We start from the raw sequence: 20752 nt of genomic DNA, 5'->3' as shown, positions 1-20752 counted from the left end.
TTATGTTTAGGTATGGCAAAGTTATATCCAGATTCAGCAAAATATGTCTGCTTTCCATGCATCTTAAAGCTGTAGAAATTTAATTTTGGGTTTGATAAAGCCTTCCATGTTGCATGTGCAGAACATATTTTCCATTGAATTAGGAAACTATATTTGTGGAAGATCTTAATAAAGAAACTATTTAAAGACGATTCAGAGACTGCTATTTGTTTCTAGAGTTCTTCTAAAGGCATAACTTTAGCTTTTACCATATATTCTTAGTACACTCAAGTATAATAAGCAGCATACTTACATATTCACTTTCTTAAAGTAACTTTTATGAAGTAAATTGTAATATGTTCCTGTCTATTTGGAATATTTGCAATGTAATATAACACAAATGTATTGTGTAAACTTATATTACAAACATAGTATGCATATATCTGTGAATAACAGGGGCTAAATGATCATCCGTTCTGCTGCATGGCAAATGCTGGCAAAAAAAATCTCATAGCTGTTAAAGGACAGGGTCTATTCAACGAGCTATTAACTGATGATATAAATGCTGCAAACACCCTCTATGGCTGTCATGCATGTCTCATAATAGTTGTACTTGTGGGATTAGTGCCTAGACAACAGCCAATTCTTGAGCAAAGCCCATCTCAACTGACCTCCAAGGTCAGGTATTTCCCTAACCAACACAGAGCTGTAGATTAGCCTGTGTAGTTGCACTGCTGCCTACGAATCCTCTCAGTTTCTTTCAATGGAACAGATTCACTAGACTCCCCGCCTGCTCTGGAGGTGGTTTCTGCTCCTATCCCACCCTTTCATAGGCCTCATTCCAGTGTTGGCCATGCACTTATACTGATTAGGCTCCAAATCAGTTATAACACACACTTCAGCCCTGCTTCCTGATTCCCAGACTCTGGCCATCCATCTTTGACTTTTGGCCTGCATTTGGATTTCATCTGTGATACTGATTTGGCTTTATCTATAAATTCTTGATTTCAGTTTTGACCCCAGCCTGTGCCTGGACTTTGGTGCCAGCATTGACTTTGTCCCAGTCCTGACCACCTATATCTGACTTCAATCTCTCCTCCAACCACAAGACCTGATTAGATGGAACCAGCACTTGACAAGTACGAGACCAGCTGAGTTACAGGGTTATCACACTGTCAAAGTAATGCACTTGTCTACGGAATGCCGCCTTTATGCAAGAAATAAGCAAGGCTATACTTTGAGAAGTAGGGCTGGCTGGAAAAGATATTTTTTTATAAAAACAATTAGAAAGAAATGGAAACTTTTTGTTCAGACATTTTGGGTTTTTCATGTTTATGAAAAACATTCAAAATTAACTAAATGAAAAAATTAATTTTGCTTCAAACTGAAAAACTATGTATGGTGGGGGGGAAGAGAAGGAGTTATCTCCTTTTCTTGCCTTTAATTCAGTACATTTTTCATTAAAACCCACCCTCCAAACCAAATGAAAATTTTTCATCCCAGAAGAGTTTTGACCAACTGTGCACTACATTTAAAGAAAAACATAGTTTCTGTTTCCTGAAGTAATCGTTTGCCAGGAGCTGCTGCCAATGCACACAGGAAATATGAGCAGCTGCTGGCCTTTTTGAGGGTGTGCATATCCCTGCCATAGGGCAAACCATACCTGTCAGCCTGCTCAAAAGGGAGAAAAATTCACTTGATAAAGAAGTCGCCTCCCATTAAAGAATAGATGAATCAGAAGATGTGGTAAGGGTTGACAGCCACTTTTAGTCTATGTCCATACCCCACAGTCATTAGATTGAATAATACATACTTCGTGAAGGCTTAGGCTTTTTTGTCCTCTAAAGAAAAATCCTAAAAGTCTGGCCAAGACCTTCCCTGGAAACTTGTGTGACTTTGTCAAGATAATTATTTGCCTCTGCCCCTAAAACAAAATCTGTGAGTGTAAGTGCCCAGGCATTAGCATTTCCTGATTCTTGTTGTTTTGTGCCTCCAGCCTCCGCAGTTTCCTTTTAATAGGGGTAAGTATTAGTGAAGAATTACTCCAGTTTTTTTTTCTGAGTTTTGTCCCCTTTCCATTTGACATTTCCTTCCTAAATTTCTGACCGTGTCTCCAGGCAAAGAAAAAATGTGGCACAACTAAGATTTGAAAATCATCCTTAAGTTTTATTTAGCTAGAAATTATACTTCCACAGTGTGGACTCACTGGTCTTTTACTGGCTGTGTAAACAGGGATAGAGGGTGTTATGCCATGTCATAGTCAGCTGAATCAGATCCTGTTTTCAAGAAGCCTATGCAGTAGCCTATTCCATTTGGGTTGTTGCCATCTCTGGCCAGAAGGAGGAGAAATGATCATTGATGAGATGTGCAAAGCAGCAACTGGGCATTCTCTCTATATAACTTCATGAAGCAGTACCAGCATTTTGTCACATCAGTCAGAGTCCTTAAAGCTATGCATTCAGCTCTTTCAGAATGGAATGCGATGGAAAATCAGTCTATTCTGAGTCCCTTCCCTTTCCCTATAACCTCTGTTTAGATTAATTTTAGATGTTGTGGCTGGCCCTCCCATTGGATTTGGTATGCTGCTACTTGGAACTCATGGTGTGTGCTATTGATTACAGAGAAAAGAATTTTAAGCCCATTTAGCTGATTATTTTTGTGTGAGGTGTGTGTTCGGTCTGGGTCGTTACAGAAACCTTCCCTAAGGAACATTTATTGCAGTGGACACTTACCATTAGCAAAAGTAGGCTAACAGTATTTCTTTCAGATTGAGAGGAATCAAACTGGGCAGGAAAGGGGAGGGCTAGAGAGTGAAACAAATCCCCTAATTCAGTTTTTCATTATTTTATCTATACCTACTAATAAGGGGAATCACATTCTGTCTTGGCCAAATTACATAAAACTAATTTACAGGTAAGTGGGATTCAAATAGCTATTAGGCCTTAGAAATTAATGCTCAAGCATATGAAATGAGATTAAATATAATTCTGTTGCAAATGAAAGGTAGTAACCAAGTAAGGATACTTAGAGTACGTCTATATACTCTTATAACACTCTTTCAAAATAACTAACGCTATTCCAGAATAACTTAGTCCACGTCTATACAGCAGGCAGTTATTTCAAATTAATGTCAATATACTGGCAAGCTGGAGGACTTCTTACTGTGACTCCTTAAACCCTCATTGTATGAGGAATAAAGAAAGTCAGAGGAAGAGTGCTCTATTTCAAAGTAAGTGCTGTGTAGATGCTCCCTATTTTGAAATAAGCTATTTAGAAATAAGATACACAATTGATATAGCTCAATTTGCATAGCTTATTTTGAGTTAAGCCCTGCAGTGTAGCCTTAGCTAGGCTTGTGGAGAAAAAAGATTTTGAAAACTAAAATGTCTAGTGGGATACATAATATTTGTTTAGAAATTCTTTTGGGAAGTAACAAGGAGAGACAAATTTTTAATGTGGTACAGAGGAATGTAAGTAGAAGTAATCAAGTGAAAATAAGAAAAAGTAATGTTGGTGAGATTTGTTCACACTCCCCAAGGAAAGAAGTGGAAACACTATGGTTTTACAGATTTTAAAACTTATTGGAAAGAGTACTAGATAATTTATTGTAGAAATAAGCCCTCAATGTCAGCAGATTAGACTTGATGACCATATATTGTAGATCTTTTCCAACTCAAATTTCTCTGAGTCTATGGATTTGTATGGCAAATTGCCATATTATTTAATAAACCATACAGCATTAAGTCTAGCTCTGCAGCTTTTTCTTCCCTTCAAGGGAGAAGTAATGCACAGCCATAGCAGGTAGCCAATGTCAGTATGGCAAGGCAACTGACCTGGCTATGCTGTCAGAAAGGTAGGGGTCTGAGTGAAGCACAGAGAGTATGATATTCCACATGAACATTTTAATATCTGTGGAGTTGAATATATAATTCTCCACACATCCTCAGGCTCTTCCTTGTTTTTTAGTCATGCTCTTTTCCACTTCCTGGCCATCAGATATCGCTCACACACACGTTAGGTTAGTTTTTTGCATGGTTTGCATTAATATTTTCTCTTCTCTGGGTTTTTCTGCACAAAGGAGTAATTTCGCCCATAGTAAAAATTGTTAACATTACTTTTGTAATATTCCCTTGTCACATAGTTTATTGTAATGTTATATAAAATAGAGGTTTTTGAAAAGAAAACACTGTTAAAGAACAGAGCAAGAATCCAAGATGTACAGCAAATGAGAGCAACATGTCCTACGCAATAGTATTACATACACAAAACATATCAATTAATGGATTTAATTTGTGGTATTGTAAATAAGCAAAAGTATTTGCTACAGATTTAAAGTATTACCTGTTAGTATCATAGAAACATATCCAGCATTTTAGGCTCTGAATGCCCCCTACTGTTCCAATTATGTAAAACTGTGTCTTAAAACAAGTAAGGAGGCCAACAATTTCATGACAATCATGAGGGAGAGGGAAATGTAGACTGACACTTCTCCAAAATAAATATGGATCAGTTAATGTAGGGCAAATATATAACTGAGATTAGCAAAGGCATTAGTCACATAGATATATTTTAGCTAATGTAAAACGTATGTAGGTTGAGTTACAAGAAGTCAGAGGGTTGATACTGCAAAATGGAAAAAAATATTTAAAGCAAACAGATGTAAAATGCTAAAAATGTTTAAACTATAATTTGTCTGTATATTGGATTAGAAAATGAAAAATAGGGATTCATTAAATATTAAATAAAATAATGCATCATATGCCATATAAAATTATAGGTACTACAAACATATATATTGTGTCAATATATCTTTAGGCTAATACTTTCATAAATTTAAGTTCCATCTATTAGGGATGTAAATGGTTAACTGGAATGCTTACTGGGCAAATATTTAATCCAGGAGTGGGCAAAATATAGCCTGCAGGCTAGATCTGGCCCACCCAGCATTTCTATCCAGCCCCCCTCTCCTGCTGATTAGCAGAGCATGCATACTTACAGACAGCAGCGGTAGTATATGTTCAGTTGCCACTCCCTCCTCCTTGCTCTGTCCTGCAGTCAAACTGCTTCCAGGACCCTCCTGCTAGCTGTGCAAAAGGGTGGAGGGAGACAGAGATATGGAAGTGCTGATGTCAAGGTGTCTCCCTGCCCCTGTACCCCATTTCTGCAGAGAAGGAGCAGGGAGAGGGACACAAAGGAGAGCTGCTTCAGTCAGAGATGTGTGGTGACCAAGATGAGTGCTTTTTAAAAAACTGCACTGTACCTAAGATTTCTTCAGCAGCCAGCTCACACTCTGTCTGTATGTCTGTCTTTGTAACATGGAGAAAAAGGATCCCCTCACCAAGTGTGGGGTGAAGGTGCCAATCTCTCTCCTGTCACTCTCGGATTCTCCTTCAAGTGGTCCCCGTGGATGCTCAACTCTGGGTGCTGGTGTGTCCTCATGCTGGCGACCGGAGACTTTTCTAGCAGTTTCCACCACGCCGTGCATGTGCCGCAGCACCCCCTTGTGCCATTGGAATCTGATAGGCATGAGCGCGGCACGGCTCCTCAGTTCCTTTTCCACTGTCCTCGGCAGCAGACAGAGCCTCTCTTTTCTCTTTGACTTCTGTCAAATAATAGATAAATATCCAGTTAACCCCTAAAGTTACCTCATCATCCAAGTTTTTCAACCCCATTCTCCATCCCAGTCAAGTTAAAAACAAAAAAGCTTTTCATTGCAGCTTGCCGCTTTTCCTCCGCCGCCTCATGCCCGGTTCTCCTGGCTTTAAGAGGTGCGAGACGTGCTGTGATACTATGCCCGTTTCTGACGGGCATTCAAAGTGCATAAAGTGTCTGGGGGAGTCACATCAGACATAAAAGTGCCCCCACTGTTCAAAACTCATGACAAAAGTGCGCCGTGATCATGCAAATAGGCTAAAGACATTCCTCTATGAGAAGTCCCTTCAACCAACGCAAGAGGATTCAGCCAGGGCTCCAAAACCGGCATCCCAGAGTAAGGTTATGGATAAGACATGTCCCTCTACCCACTCCGGCCTCGTGGCATCGAAAACAGGCCTTTCCCGACTGCCGCATGGGTCAGCACAGAGGATAGGCCCGGCACCTTTGGTATGGTGGTACCGCTCAAGAGAGCTCACTTGGAGCCGAAACAGAGACCATCAGCACTGGATCCTACGGCACCGGCTGCACCGGCAGGCCAACATAAGGACCGCTCAGCATCGAAGTACCATACCAAAACAGCACCGGTATCCGTGCCAAAAAAGCCCTGCACCAACATGCCTCCCCTGGATTGCTCGGCACCAGTGCCGCCACCGGCATCGACCAAGCCTCACGCATCAGCACCAATGGAAGGACAAGAGCATTACCGATCCCCAGTGCGAAGTCACACACCAATGGCACCGATTTCTCCGGGCTCTTCCATACAGTCAGTATGGTCCCGCGGGTCATCCACTGCTTCCTGGTCTCCCAGCAAGCTGGGCACAGAAATAAGGAGTAGGTTTTCTTCCCAACAGTCCAGTCCAGCCCACAGACCTCCCTCTTGGCAACCAGGCTCAGTACAATACACATACCCTCCTCCCCCACCACCATGGCATGCTCAGCAGTATGCCTACCCGCCACCACCATACACCACTCAGTGGCAGCAATGGGAGCCAGAGCCTAAGAAGAGCCACCATCGTGCCCCTTCTACCACCTCTAGACCACCACTGGTCTCATCTCCTATCACTACTTCAGTGTCCGAGCCAAATTCTCCAGCTCACTCTGAAATATAGGACTCTTTCTCAGAAGGGGAGGAGAAATTCCCCTTACACAATTCCTCATCATCTACCGATGAGGCAGTCACAGCCAAAGCTCCACTATCTGGTGACGACACAAGAAAATTCTAAGACCTCTTTAAATGAGTAGCCTTGGCGCAGGAGCGAGACCTTCAAGTGGTACAAGTGAAGCAGTATCGACTTTTACGCACACTGCAACCTCTCACTTCCTCCAAAATAGCACTTCCAAAGGATGAGGCTATTTTGGACCCTGCTGACAATATCTGGCAGATTCCTGCGTCCATTACCCCAACGAACAAAAGGGCCAACCTCAAATATCTTCTCGCTCCTAAAGACATGGACTTTCTTTTCACTCATCCTTCTCCAAACTCTTTAGTCGTGGATTCCGTTCAGCATAAGAGCAGACAGCCTAATCTCAGGACCACTCCACAAGACAGAGACCACAAAAAGGTCAACATCATGGGCCACAAGGTCTATTCTTCTGCCACCTTGCTCCTTGGAGCAGCTAATTATCGGCAATGCTAGTGGACTATGACCACGACAACTATTCTAAATTACAAGATCTGGCTCAACACCTTCCAGAACACAAGAGACCAACTTTACTCACTATCATGCAGGAGGGTCACACCATCTCCCGTACTTCCCTGCAGTCTGCAATGGATGTAGCAGACACCGGGGCCCATATTACAGCATCTGCAATTATACTCCAAAGGATCTCCTGGCTTCAGGCATCGAGAGACTTTCAGCAAAAAGTTGAAGACTTATCCTTTGACAAAACTGACCTCTTTGCAGCCAAGATGGATGAATTGTTACATTCTATGAAGGTCTTATGTACCACCCTCAGGACCCTGGGAATGTACACTCCTCCCTTTAAAAGAACCAGGTACTCGACTTACCAGAGGCCCAGAGAGCCTTTCAGACAATAGACAAGATATGACTTCCATCAAAAACAAAGACCCCAATGTTGCAGACCCCAATGCCAACACCAACAACATTCCTCTGCAACCCACCCACCTGCAAACAAACAGCAGGTTTGAAAAACAGGTCGAGAGCCAGAAAGCCATTGCACTACCACTTGCAGCCACTCTTTCTCAATTCAACCACCCTCTCCGAACCCTTTTCCATCAATGGACCCAAATTACATCAGACAAATGGGTTCTGGAACTGATTCAACATGACAATGCCATCCCTTTCACTTCCTTGCCTCCTACCTACCCTCCCATCCCATCCCTTTTCAGGGACCCATCTCATGAAACCCTTCTCCTACAAGAAGTTTCGCACCTTCTTCAATTGGGTGCCATAGAACAAGTTCCACCAGAATTCCAAGGTCGAGGCTTCTATTCAACTTACTTCCTAACCCAGGAAAAAAGTGGATGGCGGCGACCCACATTGGATTTGAAGAGACTCAACAAGTAGGTTGCCTATCACCGGTTCAAAATGGTGACCTTAGCAACAATCATCCCCGCATTGGATCAAGGGGACTGGCTTTCAGTTCTCGACCTCCAGGATGCCTACTTCCACATCATGGTCCATCCTGCATTCAGATGTTTCTTACTCTTTATGGTGGGCACTCTCAATGGCCCCCAGGGTGTTTTCCAAAACTCTGGCCGTCGTAATAGCCTCGCTTCGATGTCAAGGGGTCATAATATTCCCATATTTAGACGATTGCCTTATAAAAGGGTCGTTCCTTCAGGAAACCAAAACTATGACCGACGCCACTATGCACCTTCTGGTCAACCTGGGCATTCATATAAACCACGCAAAATCTATGCTACTTCGAACTAAAAAATTAGAGTTTATAGGAGCCCTCATCGACGTGGTCGCAGCAAAAGCTACTCTACCCGAACACAGATTCATCACCATTCGTGATCTTATCATGAGTGCACAGGCAGCTCCCCCCATAACGGTGCATGAATGTCTCAGAATCCTTGGGCATATGGCCTCTACGATGTATGTCGTCAAGTTGGCCAGACTCCACATGAGGGGCCTGCAGTCGTGGCTGGCCGCAAACTACAAGCCTTCCAGGGACCAACTCTGCAAAATTGTGTCTATTCCAGCACACAAAATATGCTAGACAGCGTACCTTTCCACCGTCCTCCCCCCACGCTCACAATTATGACAGATGCCTCACTTATGGTTTGGGGAGACCATTTAGGGAACATCACAGCCCAAGGCAAATGGTCCTTCACGGAACAAACCTTTCATATCAACCTCCTCGAATTACGTGCAGTCAGATATGCATGCCAACACTTTGAACTGCACATAGCCCACAAGTCCATTACCATCACGACAGACAACACTACCTGCATGTACTACATCAACCAGCAGGGGGGATGCACAGCCCCCATCCCTCTTCACGGGAGCCATCAAATTATGGAACTGGTGCCTAGCACATCAGGTCACCCCAATAGCTTCTTACCTTCCTGGGGTACTCAACGTCACAGTGGATGTCCTAAGCCACACATTTCACGATCAGCATGAATGGGAAATAAACAGGCATGCTCTCGCTCCACTATTCTATCAGTGTGGCCAACCACACGTAGAGGTCTTCGCCACGAAAAACAACAGGAAGTGCCACCTCTACTGCTCCAGGCAACCTTAGGGAAACACTCCCTTGGAGACGCCTTTTCCATCAGATGGGACGCTCCTCTCCTTTACGCCTTTCCTCCCTTTCCCCTTTCGTCTCCTACACAAAGTCCTCACCAAGATCAGGATAGAACAAGCTCAGTTCATATTAGTGGCACCGGCGTGGCCGAGACAGACATGGTACCTTTACCTTCACAAGATGGCGATGACGGACCCGTATCTCTTCCCACTCCGTCACGATCTCCTGTCACAAGATTATGAGAGGACTCTCCATCCAGACCTCCACAAGCTTCACCTCCACGCTTGGCTCCTTCATGGCTTCAAGATGCCGAAAATACCTGTTCAGAGCCAGTGAAAGAGATGCTGATCAACAGTAGAAGACAATCTACTAAGAGAACATACCTATATAAATGGAATAGATTTTCTCACTGGTTTAACCGTTCACACACAACATGACCAGAGTCTGCCCCCTCCCTATTTTGTTGGACTGCCTATTATCCCTGAAACAGTCAGGCCTCGCTCTCAGCACCATCAAGGCCCACGCTGCTGCCATAGCAGCTTTTCATCATTCCACTGATCAGGTCTCCTTCCTTGCTAATCCAATAACAAAACTGTTCCTTAAGGGTCTGTAAAACACTTTCCCACCTGTCCGTCCTCTAGTTCCTGTCTGGACTCTGAACCACGTTCTAAAAAGCCTGACAAAGCCACCATTTGAGCCTTTAGTTACTTGCTCTTGGCCTCATCTTTCCATGCAGGTGTCCTTCCTGGTTGCAATAACCTCCAGTACACGGGTGAGCGAACTCGCCACCTTGATGGCTGAACCCCCATACACGGTGTTCATGAAGGACAGAGTGATACTCCGACCCCACCTGAAGTTCCTTCCCAAAGTTTCTTCTCTCTTCCACATCAACGAACCCATTCACTTACCTGCCTTTTTTCCCAAGCTGCATGCCTATCCAGTTGAGGTCACATGGTGCACTCTCGACATCTGGAGAGCACTGGCATTCTATGTGAACTGAACCAGACCCTGGCGAATCTCCCCTAGGATTTCTTGTCCTACGCTGAATGATCCAAAGGACAAGCAGTTTCATCTCAGAGAATTTCAAAATGGATCACCTCCTGTATTCGAACATGTTATACATGATATGACAAAGACTTACCTGAAACTATCACAGCTCATTCCACCAGAGCAATGTCTTCCACAACTGCCTTATTTATCAATGTTTCTCTTCAGGACATCTGCAATGCCACCACCTAGTCATCTGAACACACATTTGCGCAACATTACCCTCTCTCCTCTTCGATTGCATCTTCCACGGCGGTGGAACAAGCAGTACTATCCACAGTCACTACCACATGACTCCAAACCCACCTCTTCAAGCCGACAACTGCTCTGTAGTTACCCAGAGTGCAGCACCCACGGGGACCACTCGAAGGAGAAGAAAGAGTTACTCACCTTGTGCAGTAACAGTGGTTCTTCGAGATGTGTCCCTGTGGGTGCTCCACTACCCTCCCTCCTTCCCCTGCTTGTAGCCTTATGCACTAACAGGTAGAGAAGGAATGGAGGAGCCGCACTGTGTGTGCACTTAACAGATTCCAATGGCACAAGGGGGTGCTGTGCCATGTGCACGGCATGGTGGAAACTGCTGGAAAAGTTGCCGGTGCGAGGATGCACCAGCACCCAGAGTGGAGCACCCACGGGCTCACATTTCTAAGAACCACTGTTACTGCACAAGGTAACTCTTTCTTCTCCACCTTTGTTCCTCAGTCCGTGTCTCTAACTCTACCCACCAAAGTCTATAAATCCCCACACCCCTTAGTTCCCGGGGCAGGCTGTCCCAAAGGTCAGAGTTTCTAACTTGCCCCTATTTGCAGAGCAGCGCAGTTCAATAGTCCCCATCTATAACTCATTCCTCCTTTTGGGGGAATGTGATCCCCTTCAAGGGACAGTAGATAGGGGAAAGGATTATATCCCCCAGCAGGGGGAGGTTCAGGCCCTTGCACTCCACTGATCTCCAGCCCAGGACCCTGTTGGTGGCTTTCTCTAGCCACTGAGTCAGCAGGGAAAAGCTCCATCTGAAACTTGCTGACTCTGCAACTCCCCTCCTTCATCTGGGATCTGGCTGCTTGTGCTTGCTTCTGGAACCTGTGAGGTGTATGGATATGTCTGGCCTCCAGCCTGCATGGTAGCATCTCAGCGTTTGGGTAGTCAATGCAGTTTGCCTGGAGCTGGCCAGGCACATCCTCTTCCTCAAGCCACGAGCCCCAACTGAGCTGAGCTGCTCCCTTTTATAGCAGTACAACTCGAGCATCTCCAGTAGGGCAAAGGGAGTGTGGCTTTCTCAGCCGTCAGAGTTAACTCCTTCCTGCTCAATGTTGGGAGAGTGTGCTCTGTCATAGTCTGTCTGCATGTCTTTCTCACTCTGGCCCTCCCCACACAAAGAACCAGTCTCTAGGTTACACACAATCTGTGTCACTCACTGTCTCTGCCTCACACACAGTCACTGTACACACGCATACTCCCAGTCTTTGTGCCATACACAGTCACACACACAACCAGTGTCACAGTCTCTGTGTCAAATACACACAGTCCTCCCCCCCTCTTGTCCCCAGCTCCACTCCTTCTGCCTGAGGCCCTGGAAGACTTCCCAGGACTCAAGGAGATGCCCCCCTACAAAAATTGTTGCCTTCCCCTGGGTTAACTGGACCTTGTCCAAATCTCTGACCATGGTGAACTGGCCTGGAGCAGCCATCAACCACAGTTGGCCAACCAGTGGGACCCTGGCCATCGTGGGTTAGCCTGGCAGGCGGGGCCCTGCTCCACAGAGGCACCGGGACGCCAGCTGCAGCTGCTCTGCGCTGGCCTGCCAATGGTTAACCAGTTAAACAATATACTTTTAATTGGTTAACTGGTTAATGGTTTTAAAAGTTATTTACATCCCTACTATCTAGTCAAGCATTTCTTATGGAGATTATAATAACAGTTCTCATCAAAATATGTGTGTATATTAAGAAGCCATAATATATATTTTAAAAAGACAATATGCACCAAAGGACGAGCACTAGATGGCTCAATATGTCAGTAGTGGAAGAAAAGTATGAAAACATAACCAGGCACAAAAAGCTAGAAGATAAGGGGGATGAATACCTGGTTCAAAATTATGGGTTTTTTTTTTTTTACATTTTTGACAAAATATGATAATTAACAAATTTAAAGAAATGATGTAGACACCGATGATGTTTCTAGATAGTTTTCCTCTCTACAGTTTGTAATTATCTGTGCCCTTTTCTCTGCCCTTATTGATGTAATAACATGTTAATAATTAACTACATTTATTGGAGCCCCTGAATCATCAGGATGAGGTTTAGATATTAAATGCTGTTAGTGATGTCATTTAATGCAAAAATATTACTATTCTCCCCACCTTCCATTTTTAAGCAAGTTTGTGGGCTGTCTTCTCCAAACCATGACTTCTGCTGCATTCAGGGTGTGCATGAAGGAATTTGAGCTGCACTTACAAGAAAAGTAATTGGGAATGGCACTGAGTGTCGTTGATTAAGAAAGCTTAATACCTTAATATGGGATAACTGCTACCCAAAAAGGGTGAAATGAAGAGAAACAAAATCTTGCAACAGGAAAAGTGAATGGCCCTCAACTCTTAATTAAATTATTATCTAAAAATACCTTTTTGCTACTGACATTTGAAGCATTTGGTAGATTGTTTTGCAGTTTTTCTACATTTCTGTTATAAACTTTCTTATTCTACAGATACATATTTATCTTAAATGTTTTTGTGCTGGTTTGTTTGATCTTCTGACCAGCTAACCACTGGATTTAGGTTTCTTACTGGGAACAGCTGAAAGCTAGTTTATTGAGAACAAACTTTCACCATTCTCTCATGATCTCCAGATAGACCAAATCATCCCTTGCCCCCCCAATTATGTTTTTCAGAAAAATATGATAAGTTAATGGAAGTCACGTATATATATCCAAGAGCAGAAAATGGTTGTTGAAATACCGACAATTTCTTCACTGAAGTTTTAAATTATTCTCATCTCTGAATACGTCTACACTTATTTCAAAATAAACTATTCCAGAATAGTTATTCCAAAATAGCTTATTTTGAAATAGCACATCTACTCTTCAGGGATGCCTCACAATTAGTCCAAGGTAGGCTTCCCTGATGTAGACATGCTATTTTGATTTAGAGCCTCAGGGGGCACTGGGGAGGAATAATTTAAACTGGCCTTGGTGAGGGGCTATTTCAAAATAGCAGCAGTGGAGCGTTTGCACACGCCTTATTTCAAAATAGCTATTTCGGAATAGGTGTTATTCCTCATAGAATGAAGTTTACAGATTTTAGAATAAGCTTAAATTATTCAAAATTATTATTATTCCAAATTATTTCAAAATAACAAAATAGTTATCTTGAAATAACAGTGCAGTGTAGAGGTGCATCTATACAGCACTCTAAACTCGAAAAAAGATGCACAATTTGTATCTTAGCTTATTTTGAAATTTGGTGCATCTACACAGCCACACATTTCGAAGTAACGTGTTATTTCGAGCCATCCCTTAACCCTCATGCAATGAGGTTTACTGGGATGGTTGAAATAGCGTGCCCGTTATTTTGAAAAATATTTTGAAATATCAGGCAGCTTGTGTAGACATGGGGTAGTTATTTCAGGATACCTCCGGTATTCAGAAATAACTGTGAAGTGTAGACATACTCTCTGTATTTAAAAATCCCAGTGCTTAATCTGTCATAATATATTTGTAGTTTTCGGGCAGATCAGGCCTGAGCAGGTTATGGAACCTTACTCCTTGATAAGGAGTGCTAGTCAGCAGAAAATTAAAACAGCTATGGAAACACCAAAACTGAAAGAAGCACATAAATCTGAAAAAAGGCAGACCTCATATTGGCTCAAATAATCAAGCTCTCAAGGTTCCTGTTTTACAACTCTTTGGCTACGTCTACACTGGCCCCTTTTCCGGAAGGGGCATGTAAATTTCACCAGTCGTCGTAGGGAAATCCGCGGGGGATTTAAATATCCCCCGCGGCATTTAAATAAAAATGTCCGCCGCTTTATTCCGGCTTTTAAAAAAGCCGGAAAAGAGCGTCTACACTGGCCCCGATCCTCCGGAAAAAGCGCCCTTTTCCGGAGGCTCTTATTCCTACTTCAAAGGAAGGAATAAGAGCCTCCGGAAAAGGGCGCTTTTTCCGGAGGATCGGGGCCAGTGTAGACGCTCTTTTCCGGCTTTTTTAAAAGCCGGAAAAAAGCGGCGGACATTTTTATTTAAATGCCGCGGGGGATATTTAAATCCCCCGCGGATTTCCCTACGACGACTGGTGAAATTTACATGCCCCTTCCGGAAAAGGGGCCAGTGTAGACGTAGCCCACATGTTTACACTAGGTTGAAATCATGTATTTTTCTTCTGAGAATGATGGTTATTGGAAGAGTGGGGAGAAGATTGGATCTTCCATGTGTTTTAAAGTACTTTAGATTTTTTTTTTTTTAAAGACTTGACTATATTGGACATGGAAAGAGTTCTAATTTCTGTTTGTTTTTGGATGGAGGTGAGTTGTTTGCAGGGCTGACAAGTGAGTGGGACCATGGGGATCACTGGCCATGTGACCCCCATCCTAGCTCAGGGAAGGGCCAGGACAAATCCCCTCTACCCTAGACCCCACCTTTCCCCACTGCTGCTTCATCCCTCCCTACCCTTGCTCCACCTTCTCCCCTCCTCTTTTCTGCCCTTGCTCTGCCTCTTTCCCCAACCTAAGTGGCCCAGGGGGCTAGCAAGGCCAGGGGTCTGGTGCAGGCAGTGGGGGTCAAGTCCTTGCACACTCACCAGCCGCAGTGGGGTAAAGCAGAGCCGTGCAGCCCCAGCTCACATTGGCTACATTGCTCTGCTTCCTGGCAGTAAGTATGGGCAGTCCCATCCCATCCTCTGAGCAACACAACTGAGAGAGCAGAGTTTGTCATTAAAAAATCCTTTTTTAGATAAGACGCTGGGATTAATGTGATCAAGAAATGGCTCACTGAATTGTTAATTTTTCCTTTTCAAGTTCATCAAATGCTTAGATAATAAAAGAGTTCTTGGAAAGCCCAACTCCACCTAATAGTCAACACTTCTTGTGCAGCTATACAGTGAAAGTCTCTAATTTACCCAGGCTATTTGTTAGTGGTAAAGGTTTTTTTTTTTTTTTTTTAAATAAAAACCCATATCATATCCATGCCAGAACATTAATTTCCCTACATTTTGTCCTGTACCTTTCAGCAATCCCACTAGCAAATTCTCAGCAATATCTCTAATATATTAGAGTTGTAACTTTGCCTTTTCACAATGTGTACATATATCAGTGCAGTATTATGACTAGAGCTTCAGACTTAGGCTCATGTTTGTCCATGTTGTTCCTTAGCAGCTAAATATTGGTTCAGAAATTTCAGTGCTGACATATCTAAATCACAGGTGGTCATGTCAATCTTCAGCTTATCATCAGGAAGATCTGAGTCTAAAAGTAAGCTAAAATGTGATTACAGACGCGTGAAGGATGTATCACAGGATGCCTTTCAGGTTTCTGAAATAAATAATTTGGGAGTGAGGTGTAACTAACTACTTGTTTCAAAGGTGACATTGAATAGAAAAGATAAGGCACTTTTTTGTACCTTGTCACCCCCAATACTTACCTGGCCCCTTTCTTCTCATTATTTTGGTTTCTTACTCTGTGTTTGTCTGTATTTCCCACCTTCCTTATTTCTCTTTCTCTCTTTGCCCTCCCTTCCTATTTTTTCCCTTCTTTTTTAGGATCAACCCAACAATTTCAATAGAACTGCAATAAAAGTTCTTTATCAATGACACTGACTCTAGATTGAAATTGACTGGGCTCAAATAGACTTAGTCATTTTCAATCTGCAACTGGAGCCACAGGTAATGTGCTTGTGAAATTTTGTTTCAATATGCTACTCTATTTCTTCTGGACTAGCTGCATTGGTTATCCTATGGATATCAGACTGTGCCAAATTCTCATCTGTTGCTATATCTGTTGGCACCACAAAAGATACACACATATTTGGATGCAGACTTTTGTATTTTCATACCAGGCAGTTGTGCATCTCCCTGTTGTACTGGCATAGTTTGTGCTGACAGTGTTTATGGCTGAAAATTTATTCCAATATGCTCTGATTAAACTGATTACCCATTTGGTCAACAATGACTTCTATGTTACCCATTAGATTATTTCAAAATGCAAATAGTTTTAGAGATACAAGGCCAAATGTAATACTTGTGAAATTCTACTAAAGTCAATGCAGTTACTTTAGGAATAAACTTTGCCCACACTATTTAGGCAAGTCAGTAACAACAGCATTGTTGAGATTATTAAATATCTAGAGGTCTTAAAATAGGAAAACAAAATAAAATGTGTTCAACACAAGTAAAAGCTGTTAACTTGCCATGTTAAATTTTTACTTACCATAGGTCAAGATCATCCACTCCTATGGTAAAAATAAACATGAGTGACCTGTGAGGCAGGAAGTAGGTAAGGATCCCCTTGCAGAATTCCTTCCTGTCATTTAAGTGGAGAGCAAGGTTTGTCCCACCTATGCCTGATGGATCTCAAGAATTTGGCATGTGTTACAGAAGGTCTCTTCACTGGCTCTAGCTCCTGGTTCCCCCTTCAACCACATCCTGACAAGGCTGTTCTCGGGATCCTCTGGGGAAAAGATAATACAGTCCCAGGCTATATTATTTTTTCCATGGACCTGGATACAGTAAGTGTATCCTTCCTTCTGACCAGTCTCTGTATCCTCCCCAATAGTACCTTGCAGACTGCATTTTGTGAGGTCCATTGGGCACAGTAACAGTGCAATGGAAGTGGTAAACCCCCCCCCCCCCACACACTTTTTTTCTTCAGTGCACAGATCTGGTGGGATGATTCAATAAGCATGCCATCACCAGCATATTTTCATATACAGTCCATTCTTTATGTAATAATACATAAAGACATGCATCTGACGAAGTGGGTCTTTGCCCACGAAAGCTTATGCTCCTACACTTCAGTTAGTCTATAAGGTGCCACAGGACTCCTCGTTGCTTTTGCATTCTTTATGTAGTGTCCAAACTCCTTCCTTCATGGGAGCTGATTTTATTAACACAGAAATGAAAAAATACGTTAAATTCAGCTTATATCTTATCTCCAGGATGGAGAATATGTTAATTGTATAAGAAGCCACTTAATGTTCCCCACTAGTCTCAGTACTTGCTTATGAGACAGAATATTTTAGATTAATACTGACAGTTTGTCAAATTATGTAGATCAATGACTCCATCCATTTATATTTTTGTGGGGGAGAAGGGGTTATTTTCTATTATTAAGATTTAACTAATAGTGTGATAACACAGTATATACATTGTTTGTTTTGTCAGCATATATATATATATATATATATATATAGTTTTAATAATAACAGGACTTTTCCAAATTGGATCTTTCCCTTTCTAGTTCAATATTGCCTATTTTTAAAAAATTTCAAAATTAGTTTGTCTTATTTTTAATCCAAGTATACTTTTACTTTTACCAAATGGGAAAATGGGAGTTTATACAAAAAATATAGAACAATAGTTTTCAGAGAAATGTAATCTACTGACACACTTATTCAAAAATTCTATTTTAAATATATTCTCATATTTTAGTCAGGTATTCATTATGCAAAAGGAGGTGATTTTCTTTCTCTTGTACAGAATTAGGATTTTGGACCAATTAGTATCTTTTAGGCACCTATATGTTTGCAATAAAAACACATTTTATTTACATCATTCATAGGAATATATAAATAGCCAGATCATGAGGGATATGTGAACTGCATATGATTAATGAAAATGGAATTGAGTTGTTTTCAGATAAATATATCAAAATATTGAAATGGATTCCAGATGCTTTTATACATCATCCATGAATGACTAAAAAAGTTAAAACCCTTCAAATTAAACATTCATTCATATATTTAATGGGTAGCTATATCTGATTCATAATTTTATATTAAGCTTCTGAACCTTTATAAAATTTTGAAGGCCTACATTTTTAATATTATCTATACAAAACATGATGCAACTACACATCTAATTTCTAGGTGAAACTACCTTAATTGCATATGCAAATAAAGGAATTGCATGCGCAAGATAGTATATAATTGGCCATTTTATTGCAATTATTTTATGCACATACATAATTGCAATAAGTGTTTAAGAAAATTAGGCTGCAATTGCCAATTTATTTTACTGCAGTTTTGTTCACAACATTTTGAAAATTTAGGCTTTCATAAAAGACCTTGTTCAATATATTTTATAGCACAATAACATTGCATATAATCTGTTGATTCAGTTACTTATTCTTGGCGGCTCAGACCCCCTTTTCTGCCCTTGGAGTGTCTGAACTCTAATTATCACACACATATATTGCCACAAAATGTATAGTTGTCTTTACCAGCAATATTTATAATGATATACTAATGATTAAAATGTTATTTAAACAATTTTCATTTTTCCAAGTTTTCTCTATTTTCTCTACTTTAAAAGACTTTGCTTTTATTAAAATGACCTGTATTGGCAGGGCAGACCGTTAAGCTAGGGTGTAAGATTTCAGAGAAAAAGATTTTGAACTGTAATTTTAAAGGAAACTTGGTCAAGAGAGAGATAACAGGTCTCAGCAGATGATAAGGGGCAGGAGGCTTTGAAATTCCTTCCACTGCAGTATAGTAAGGAGGATGGCTAGGGTTCGTGTGGACAGAGCTGAATTGCTGGAGGGTCACCAGCTTGTTTAGAGACATTCTTATTAAATTAGTTACACTTTGATGGATTTAAATTGCATCATATTTCATACCTTTTATTTACAATGGGTTACTAAAGGCAGAGTTAGAAAATTCTTAAGATTCTCTTTTTTAACAGAACAATGAAAATGAAACGGCTTTGCACTGTGCAGCTCAATATGGACATTCAGAAGTAGTTGCTGTTTTACTGGAAGAACTAACAGATCCTACAATAAGAAACAATAAATTGGAAACTCCTTTGGATCTTGCAGCATTATATGGACGTCTACAGGTAGTGAAGATGATCATCAATGCATATCCGAACCTGATGAGCTGCAATACTAGGAAACACACACCTTTGCATCTGGCTGCACGTAATGGCCACAAAGCTGTTGTACAGGTGCTACTAGAGGCTGGAATGGATGTCAGCTGCCAAGTTAGTGTCCAATTTTCTTCCAGTTTATATATGTATATACATGAAGCTTCTTTTCATTTATTGTTTTAAAACACATTTATGTAGCATTTTATAAGAAATCATGAAATTCTTCAAGGTGATGTATAATAGACTAATAGTTCAAGTTTATTAAGTGTATTTAACCGGATACTGTAGCCCTGATTCAAAAGTGTCCCTTGCTTAAATCCCATTATTTTAAAGTTAAACTTTATGTTTAAATGCTTCCCTGAACCATGGACTATGACACTGAGTAAGGTCCACATCTGATGTAAATTAGCATAGCCCCATCTTCGGGGCTATTACCTCTCTCTTGGCCTCAGTGGCACTGTGCTGATTTACATCTACTGTGGGTCTTTTCTGCTAAACAGAACATGGAAGCTAGAATATAAGTTTGTCTGAGATTTTGCTATAGATATACAGATAATCAGTTTGTCCAATACACAGACTTGAAGAATGTATAAGAATGCCAAAACAAAAGTGTTCAACTGCACCCACTGGTGTGCCTGCTACACTAGATCTCTTTGGTTGTCACATGTTTGTAACTCCACCAATAAGGTGAATTTTGCTGTTGAAGCAGTTTTGTTTTGTAGCAATAGTTAGAGCCAGATAGCTTCATTTTCCAATATTCAACCCAGTTCTAAATTGAGATATGGATGCTCAGGAATTAAATTTTCTGATTCTTTTTGGTCTTATTACATAAGCACAAAACAATATTCACTGCACCAAAATTGCTCTGCAGCAGATTCCCATAACTTCTGATTCAACATAATTATTTTCAGCTGCACAGGGTGTCAGTTTTAAATAAAAAAAATATAGGGAAGTATAATATATACAGTACTGTAGCAATAAATCACGTATATCCACTCTCCAATGCAGGGAAATGAAATGGCTTCTAAGTTAAAGAATAGGAAATAAGAATACCTTACCTAATTATGTTATTTTTCTTGTTTTGCATGGCTGGACTATGTTTGGCATAAAAAATAATGTTTTTATTTCAAATATAAAATTACTTGCTGGCTTTATAGTAATGTTCTACCACATATGGTGGTTCCTTCTTTTATCCATTTTCAAAATAAATACCATAATCTTTCCCATGAACAAAAGCAGAGCTGGGAATTTTTTAATAATAGGTGTATCCGTAAACCTGATAGATAA

The 20752-nt window shown here is 41.3% G+C and overlaps 1 protein-coding gene across 6 annotated transcripts in view; it reads left to right on the top strand.

Annotated features, from left to right (window-relative positions):
• ANKS1B (ankyrin repeat and sterile alpha motif domain containing 1B) overlaps positions 1-20752 on the top strand; it is an 821971-nt gene that overhangs the window by 110660 nt on the left and 690559 nt on the right. For all 6 annotated transcript variants that reach the window (XM_075933985.2, XM_075933942.2, XM_075933974.2 and 3 more), the window contains exon 4: positions 19283-19579. In XM_075933985.2, the coding sequence (XP_075790100.2) occupies positions 19283-19579 (297 nt within the window). The remainder of the gene's footprint in view (positions 1-19282; positions 19580-20752) is intronic.

The sequence above is a fragment of the Pelodiscus sinensis genome, chromosome 1, assembly GCF_052426305.1.
Source record: "Pelodiscus sinensis isolate ZL-2025 chromosome 1, ASM5242630v1, whole genome shotgun sequence".
Lineage (NCBI taxonomy): Eukaryota > Metazoa > Chordata > Testudines > Trionychidae > Pelodiscus > Pelodiscus sinensis.
The sequence above is the reverse complement of the archived record's forward strand: the minus strand, read 5'-3'. Positions and strand labels throughout refer to the sequence as shown.